This window comes from Capsella rubella, unplaced genomic scaffold (genome assembly GCF_000375325.1).
Source record: "Capsella rubella cultivar Monte Gargano unplaced genomic scaffold, Caprub1_0 scaffold_3, whole genome shotgun sequence".
NCBI classification, from domain to species: Eukaryota; Viridiplantae; Streptophyta; class Magnoliopsida; order Brassicales; family Brassicaceae; genus Capsella; species Capsella rubella.
The window spans coordinates 9,337,707-9,347,153 of NW_006238921.1; the positions used below are offsets into that span (position 1 = coordinate 9,337,707).

The window sequence follows — 9,447 nt, forward strand, 5'->3', positions numbered from 1 at the left end:
TGATTTGATAAAAAATTATTTAATATTTGATAATAGTAATGATATGCAAATTGCCAATGGATGAAGATTTATTTTGTTAAGATTGTGTGAAATTAATAAGAAAAAAAAAAGTTTAGAATAATCATTAACTAACGGTTTGACAAAATAAAAATTATTAACTAATTGAATTAATGGTAAATTTTGTAGATATCATTTGTGCTATACTTGCTAGATTGATTTTTGAATATGAATATTTTTATGTGAAAATAAGAAATTTATGTGATCTAGAATGTTTATTCGCATGATTTTAGCAAACAAATATTTAATTATTGATTTATTTAAATTTTATTTAAATTTTAAAATTATATAATTTTTTAAAATTTTATGATATGATCAGTTATGTATATATACTATGTAGAATTTGATTAGTTGATTATTTCATATGCTAACATATTTTTTTTATCGTTTTTCATTTTTCAAAAAAAATGTTATCTTTGTTATTTTAGATATATGATGATTTTGTTTTATTAGATTTCATTCTATATAAATTATTAATTTCGAAATTATATTAAAATATTAAATTAATAATAAATATGTTTATGTATATTCGAAATATATTTGTTTACATATATTTAGTTTTGAATTTAATTGTCCATTTTTTATGGTAAAAAATTATTATGAATTCCATAAATATATATTGTTTTTATTTTTTTTTATTTTTTTTTTTTGCTGTCATTAATTCTGTTTGGCAACTGGTTTTATTTTCATGAAATTTATTTTTAAAATTGGGGGGTGTTTGGCTTCAAGTTGTCCTTCCCAATTAATAGTATAGATTTTTTCCCTAACATTTTTTCAAATTGACTGGTGAAAGCTACACTACAAAATCATATAAATTATGTCCTTTTGTTCACGACGTAAACATGTCCTTCACTGTTAGAGAAAAAGCCTTTATCTTTGCCTCTAATTTCTCCTCCTTAATAGTTCAAATTAAGGAAAAAAACAAATAACATAATATCATAAATTTAGTTCTTTAATTAAGGAAGTAACTTCTTTGGTGTAGTTGTTATTTCTTGGTGCGAGTCATCCGATGGCCCCAAAGATTTTCTAGTGTGGACGGTTTTTTCAAAGAGCCAAATCAAACAACTTTAAAGTGACTTGATTGTAACGAAAAATATTGGTGGATAGAAACAAAGAAAATAAATAAAATCTTCGAAGATACATGGTGGAAATAAAATAGGCGTAAAGCTTTTGGAGTTAAAAAGTAAAAATAAAAGTTGGAAATAAAAAAAAGAAAAGAAAGTAAAGATAGAAAAAAGTGTTGTCTAAATAAGGACCAATCTTTAAGCTCTTCATGCCTTTCGCTAAATGTTGAAGCAAAATATGACTTATCGATATCACCCATTTGGTGGTGGCCTCATCTTTACAAGTTACAACAATCTTTACGTACGTGCACGCTTGCATACACATATATGATATATCTATGTCTTAAAGTTTCAAATATACAACTATATATTAGTGAAAGGATTTCTAAATATATCGCCATCCATAATATGTATTTTACACTAATCAAAGATAGTTTAAAACGACAAATTTATCATGTAATAACCTAAAGAACATATCTAGCTATAACTCGAACCAGCATGTGCAGAGACTTTAGAAAGGCGATCTAGTCAAGCCCAAATTATATATGACAATACATCTGACGAGTTGCATCGTTTCAGAATAATTACTCTGATATTATGTGTATTGACTTGAGCTTTATTTCTGAAAGGTTTTTTAAAAGAAAAACATTTTTTTGGTTAAAGCTAGTTTTGAAAAGTTTTATCTTTGTTAATTTTCTAATTATATATTTTTCTTGTTAGCTAGGAAAGTCAAATATAAAGACGTTGTCTCAAAGTAAGATCTTGTTGCGAAAGTCAAATACACACATCATAAATACATATATAAAACTGATTAGAGTCTCTATACTGCACACATGTTTTTAATACAATCAGTATTCCTCTTCTCTATATACAAGTTCTCACTACTCTTTATATTTATCTCTATAATACACTATGTTAATACTACTCTTTAGTTAGGTTTTACATCTACAAAAAAATTTACTTTTGGGTTACCAAATGAACATTTTCCCTTCATAATTGCATGTTAATTAACCTTATATGTATACGGCCGTGTTATATTGGCATCTTGTCAGTAGTTGTCAATGTGAATGGCATAGCAACAAACAAAACCATTTAACAAGTAAAGAAAAGAAAAAAAAAGAGAAATAAAAAATGACGAAAAAGACGACGACTACGTACAATCGTTCTCGTTGATATAATTCCGAGAAAGTGAAGGGACCCCATGCAATCCACGTAACGGAGACATGCACAGAGCACAGTCTCCTCCTCTCGAATATTATTATTATTCAATATTTGCTTTATTGATTTCAATCTCTTACCAAATCGAACATTATTATTATTATTGTTTATATATCTTCCCTAAACATTTTTAGTGAACGAAAGATGAATTGATTCTTCCAATATACACTAATGGCCTGCGCATCACCGCACCGCACCGCCCTTTTTGTTTTAGACGCTTACTCTTATATTCAATCTTGTGAAAATTATATGCAATGTTCTCGAGCTAATGTATGAGAGATCATACACACTTTTACCAAAACGTATACAAGAAGTAATAGTGTAAAAAAGAAGTAATGGTGTAAAACAGCATACATGTATATATGTATCAATGTTATATTGACAGTGTAAAACAACACTATGCAAATAGCCAAAAATAAAATTCCATTTTCTTTTTTTACTTCTATATATATCCTCGTTTTTTTCTATTTTGTGTCAATTCATTATGTTGTATTTCGATGATCTTGACCTGATGTACATGTATGATACATATTAACATATACCCGAAGTCTTTATATAGCAATCTCGATCATTCATAGTAAAAACAACAATAGCATTATTTACTGTCCTCATTTATTTATATTTTGTGTCAATTCATTATGTTCTATTTCGATGATCTTGACCTGATATACATATGTAAGACATATACCTGAAGTCTTTATATAGCATTCTCGGTTATTTTGATGTATAACAATAGCATAATTAAAGTAATAAAGTCAGGCATATATCATAGTATAAACAAATAGGGTATAATTTGACTTTCATATACATAATGGGAAATAAGTATAGTTTAATTATACAATAATTTCTCTACTTTGACTAGTATTTGATACACGTTGATATACAATTGGTGTATTATCAGCTTAGTCAAAGAAACAATTTCTTGAGAAAAGAGAATATGAAAAGAAAATGGAAAATTAAAAGAAGATAAAGAACTTTGCTTTCTACCACCTCCTCTCCTTTGATTTTTATTTTTTTTCCTATCACCTTTGCTTTTTTGTCTAAGCTTTTAAAGATTCGTTTGATAAAATCTCATAAAATGACACAACTACCCATTACACTCTTTGTTCTATTTCCATGAGATTTGTTCGTTCCACAGTGGCAGGCCTACCGACAATTCTATGTCTTCTCAGGGGCTAAAAAGGTAATATCAATTTCCAAAAGAAAAAAAAATTAGGAAAATGTTTTGTCTAGCGTTATTCAAACCCTAGTCCTGAATTCACCATATATGTCCATTCACTCCAGGCACAGAGAGAGGTGCTTTTGGTAAAATTATAAACCTTGTGACTATTCTTTCATACATCTTTAAAATTTTAGCTTACGTTTGTTTTGGTTTCATAACTTTATCAATCAAATATTCACGAGTGTGAATATTTGAAAACCTCTCTTTCTCTTTCTCTCTCTCTTCTTTATCTTTATCTCAAGCTCATTCTTCTTCTTGGTTACTACACCTCTCTCTCTCTCTTTTGTTTCATCTTACTTCTTCTGACCTCGCGGCTCTGACCAGCTCTCAAGTTGTTTCGTAGCTGGTTAATGGATATTGAACCCTCTTGGGATCTTGGGGGGGTGGTTATTTCTTTTTCTAAATTGCATGGCAACATCAAATGACCAAACCAATACCAAATCATCACATTCTCATACTCTTCTCCTTCTCCTCATCTTCTTATCTCTCTTACTCTTTGCTAGCTTTACAATCCCCGTGACCCGTCGACCTCAGTTCACATCTACGGCTGCTCCCTTCAAGAGGGTTCTTCTTGAACCTTCAGTTTCCGCTTCATCAACAATGGATCTACGTCCTAAGGCTCGCACACGACGCAGCCGTACTTCTAGAAGGAGAGAGTTTGGGAATGATGCTCATGAGGTTCCTAGTGGTCCAAACCCTATTTCCAACTAGGGGTGAGTGAGTTTGGTACATCTGGTTTTACAGGTGAGCTTGGAAGATAAGTTATTATAGATCAATATTATATGTATATTGGTAAAGCTTCTGATCGATGGAGATTATAGAGAAGCTTACTTCTTATGGAATTTTTTTCTTTTTTTTTTTGGGGCTATGAATTATCATGGATTTGGTATATATATCTTTGGATCGATCTATTTTGGTACCCTTCCATTTCCTTTTTAAAACTTTTGTTCGTCTTAATATTGCTTTCTCCATCTTTTAAGTTTTGAAGTTAGAGTTGTAAAGAAGAGATATATACTCTTAACTGTTCACATGTATGTAGCCACCTCTATATTTCCTCCACAAAGCATTAGATTCCTATATAACCCCTTTTGCTAGATTTATCTAATGATAGTTTAATCATTATAAAACTTGGACCACGAACCAAAAAGACCCTATTTGTATCACTAAGTGAATGACATTGAAGATCTCGAGGCATTTCTCAAAATAATTGTTCGATCTTTTGTTTTGTCCGGACAAAACTGTCTCCTTTCTGAATATAAATCTTGAAAAGAAAATGCAAAACAGCTATATCCGATATCAATTGTCTAAAGTAGTTTTCTTTTCTACCGGAAAAAGTAATAACAATCTTTAAATTATAATAAACAATAATTCATGTTACTATGGACCCTCCGATGTATTCAAACATAACCATAGGTTATACGATTCGACGACACACAAGTGTGAAGCCCCATTATCTTTATTTGAATTGCCTTTTTCATATATATTGGAGCAGCTTTTTCTTTTCGTTGGGTTGAACGACATGGGACTGTGGAAGAGAAGAAGCAAAATAATTAGACAAGAATCGCTTCCTAACATGGCTTTTTGTCTTATCAAAACACAGTGTAATAGAAGAAAAAAAACAAAAGCTATAAAGTGATGATTTGATAATTATAATCGTATCATTTCCTTGTTGTTGAATTATATGCCATCAATCATTTGCTTTATGATGTTCCACTTTTCTTCTCTTTCTTTCTTTTCTCGTGTATATTGTATTTTTTTTTTCTTGTTAACGGCCTTGGATTTTTCTTATGTTTATTACATGTTACAATTTTTGTTGAATATCAAATATGCTTCTTGAAATTTACAAAAGAAGAACCAAAAAGATTAGTTTTAAATTTACAAACAATAACCCTAATACATTGTTACATTTAGAATTTCAAAATGGACGAGAGTGCTATGAATTGTTACGAGTGAGCTTGGCCCAGTTAATTCGAAAAAAAAAAATTAAAACTAGTGAACGTATAATTAAAATACTTATTTCAGGTTAATGTTGAAAAATAGAAGTGAAAATCCAAGCCATATATATTTTCTCAAGAATATGAGACGAGACTACTTTTGCTAGCTAGTTAGAGCTACCTGGCCAAATTATTTGTATGCCGTCGAATGAGGAGTAGACAAGTTCAGATACTCTCTTAATTCTAAGTTTAGAATAATTGGTTGTTCGGTATAATGTATTGTTAAGCTGAATTAACTTAAATCAACGTTGTTTCACGATAAAACTTTTGACTAACAAATAAGCAAATTTTTTGTTTAATCATGCAATAATAACCTTAGCACTAGTCAGTGGTCATTATGGATACATAAATGATATAAAAGTTTTTATCAAAATATAAACTGGATAGTCTGTATTTCACGTGTGTATAAGGAGGCTAATGGACGATCAAACTATGTTTTTAGTTTACTTTTGGATTTTCATTTATTTAGAGGTGTCAATCGGATTGTGTTATTCCGTTGTTGTATGAGGATGTGAACGGATTTGTGCATGCACAATTAGTCCGGTTGTAATTTTCTTTCCATTTGAATAAATGGTGAAAAAACATTGTTGCCCCCTCCCAACCAAAATACAATATCTAATACGTGTAAGTCGAAAGACTTTTTTTTTAATAGAGTTTCACCCCTTCACACATATGCTACATCTATTTTTTTTTTTTTTGTAATTAAAAAAGAAAATTATGCATTAACTCTCCATTATTTAAATGAAAAATAAAATCATGCTTTAAATTAAAATATATTAATATCTTTTCAAAAATTTTAATCATGTTAAAAATTATAAAAGCATTCATGAACATGAAATCAATAAATTATTATTTATTTTCTGATTTAATTTATATATAAACACTATAATAATATAACAGATTTCATATTTTAGTCTACTATATTGTATATAGAACTATTTACAGTGCTTTTTATTTTTTTTTCTAATTTAATTTAATATATCAAATAAACATTATTCTCCATTTTAGAAAATAACAGATTTTTTAATTTATGAGACTTTTATGATTGTTGTTGGATTTGCTCCACGGGAAAGACGATCTTTTAGGCCAATTAAATTTGACTAATATAAAACGCATTTAAGTCTTTCAAGAGAACTTGATCCCCAAGCTACTGATACAAGTTTTGTGATCATCTCCGATATTCTCGCTTCTTTCTTTCTTTTTTCTTTTTTATTAACATAGAAACTACCCTAGCTAGCTAGGTTAAGTCGGTACGGTGCAAATGTATTTGTATAAATATTAGGTGCATCCTTCGCTGAATCAATATCGCTAAACACTCTTCTTTCTCTCGATAGATTTGTGTTCTTCATCTTTCATCTTCTCTTGTGCTTTTTATATCTCTAAGTAACTATGGCTTCTCAATTGCCTGGTTCAGCTAAGATCGGAGACTCCAACGCTCCCATCACGGCTTCGGGTTCCAGCGATCCAGTCACGGACGCAATTGTCTCAAACGTTGTCAACACTTCACCACCGATGGGTCAGACCGAGGAGAGACCAACCACGTACCTCGCTGCTCTCCTCAAAAACATCAACACTTGCCGTCCCAGCGTCGCAAAGGTCTCAAAAGTCAAGAAACCAACCAAAACCATCGCCAAACCTGTTAGACCGGTTAGATATATTCGACCGGTTAGGCCGGTGAAACTTGTTAAACCACATAAAGTACCTCGGAACAAATATCCCATGGGCTACACCGAGAATGGATCCGCCACGTACCTCTCCTCAGGAAACCCTTGCCTCGACTTCTTCTTCCACGTTGTTCCTTCCACGCCCAAGACATCTCTCGAGCAGAGGCTACAAGAGGCTTGGGACCATGATGCCTTAACCACTCTCAAGCTTGTCTGTAACCTTCGTGGAGTCCGTGGCACTGGAAAGTCTGACAAGGAAGGGTTTTACACGGCAGCGTTGTGGCTCCACGATCACCATCCCAAAACCCTAGCTTGTAACCTCGAGTCCCTCTCCAAATTTGGATATTTTAAAGATTTTCCTGAGATTCTTTACCGGATCCTAAAAGGATCTGAAATCCGAGATATCCAGAATTCGGAATGGCTCAAGACAATAGCGGAAGCATATGCTCGTAGAAGAGCCCGATTCTCTCTCCAACTCTCTAGAAGTGTTCGTGGTTTTGGTAGGGGTCGTGGAAGGGGTCGTGGAAGGGGTCACCGTGTGGTTATAACAAGGCCCGCATCCACGAGGGAGTTTAGGGTAGCGAACGCAGAGAAGAAGAACCAAGAGGAGAAAGCCAAAGCAAGCTTGGCGCGCAAGGAAAAGAAGGTTTCAATGGGGAATGATGCTTTGAGAAGATATTCTACGGATGCAAACTATAGGTTTCTCCACAAATGTGTCTCCGAGCTGTTCGCAAATCAACTAAGGAGAGATAATGAGTTTTTGACATCAGGCAAGCCAAACAAAATCTCTCTAGCGGCTAAATGGTGTCCATCGCTTGATTCATCGTTCGACAAAGCAACTCTTCTCTGTGAGAGCATTGCTAGGAAGATGTTTCCACGTGAATCATTCCCGGAGTACGAAGGCGTGGAAGAAGCTCACTATGCGTACAGAGTTCGTGATCGGCTAAGGAAACAAGTTCTTGTTCCTCTAAGGAAGACTCTGCAACTCCCTGAAGTATACATGGGAGCAAGAGATTGGGAATCTCTACCTTACAACCGTGTTGCATCAGTGGCGATGAACTCTTACAAGGAGTTTTTCTTGAAACACGACGCAGAGAGGTTTCAGCAATATCTTGAAGATGCGTTGACGGGTAAAACTAAGGTAGCAGCCGGTGCTGTGTTGCCTCACGAGATAATCAGAGAGTTAAACGGCAGAGACGGTGGACAGGTCGCTGAGCTGCAATGGAAACGAATGGTTGATGACCTTAAAGCAAAAGGTTCTTTGTCGAATTGCATGGCTATCTGTGATGTTTCGGGTTCTATGCATGGTGAACCAATGGAGGTCTCAGTGGCGCTTGGTTTGCTAGTCTCGGAGCTATCAGAAGAGCCATGGAGAGGAAAGCTTATAACGTTCAGCGAAAACCCTGAACTCCATTTGGTCGAAGGAGACGATTTGAGATCAAAAACAGAGTTTGTGAGGAATATGCAATGGGATATGAACACTGATTTTCAAAAAGTGTTTGATTTGATTCTTGAAGTTGCCGTGCAAGGGAAGCTGAAGCCGGAACAGATGATCAAGAGAGTGTTTGTCTTCAGTGACATGGAGTTTGATGAAGCGTCGACTTCGACCTCAACCTCTTCGTATAATAACAGATGCAGGGGAAGGTCTTCGTATAGTTCTGATGATGATGATGAGGAGGAGGAGGAGGAGGAGGATGATGGTTGGCAAACGGATTATGAGGTGATAGTGAGCAAGTACAGAGAGAAAGGGTATGGAGAAGCTGTGCCGGAGATAGTGTTTTGGAACCTTAGGGATTCGAGGTCAACGCCTGTGCTTGGAAACAAGAAAGGAGTGGCTTTGGTAAGTGGCTTTTCCAAGAATTTGTTAAAAATATTCTTGGAATGTGATGGAGAGATTGATCTGAAACATATTGTAAAGATTGATCCCATAACGATCATGGAGACTGCTATATCTAAAAAGGAGTATATGTCGCTTGTTGTAGTTGACTGATCGAGTTCATTTTATTGATTTGTAAACTTTATTACATTTGGTTAATTGTATCTTTGAATAAAAGTTGAAAGATGTATTTCATTTATTTATTTCAGTGAATTCGCCGGCCATATATTTTTGTTAATTTCTTAAAAGTTTTGAATAAAATTAGTTCGCATAATTTGTTTAAAATTTCACATTTAAACTTGAATTTCATTCCTTTACCACATTTTTAAAATTTAATATATATATATATATA

At 33.3% G+C, this 9,447-nt stretch overlaps 2 protein-coding genes across 2 annotated transcripts; both read left to right on the forward strand.

Annotated features, from left to right (window-relative positions):
- The first annotated feature begins 3,692 nt into the window (after window positions 1–3,692).
- On the forward strand, window positions 3,693–4,480 carry LOC17890701 (CLAVATA3/ESR (CLE)-related protein 41). Its single transcript, XM_006298803.2, has one exon. It carries the CDS (start codon window positions 3,970–3,972, stop codon window positions 4,270–4,272), a length of 303 nt encoding a protein of 100 aa, XP_006298865.1. The 5' UTR covers window positions 3,693–3,969; the 3' UTR covers window positions 4,273–4,480.
- A 2,287-nt stretch (window positions 4,481–6,767) lies between these two features.
- Window positions 6,768–9,290, forward strand: LOC17892997. Its single transcript, XM_006299540.2, has one exon. The coding sequence runs from the start codon at window positions 6,945–6,947 to the stop codon at window positions 9,207–9,209; it is 2,265 nt and encodes a 754-aa protein (XP_006299602.1). The 5' UTR covers window positions 6,768–6,944; the 3' UTR covers window positions 9,210–9,290.
- Window positions 9,291–9,447: the final 157 nt, after the last annotated feature.

Bases quoted from the DNA above. Each gene is read 5' to 3' on its own strand.
- LOC17890701 (XM_006298803.2), top strand. From the start codon at position 3,970: ATGGCAACATCAAATGACCAAACCAATACCAAATCATCACATTCTCAT.
- LOC17892997 (XM_006299540.2), top strand. From the start codon at position 6,945: ATGGCTTCTCAATTGCCTGGTTCAGCTAAGATCGGAGACTCCAACGCT.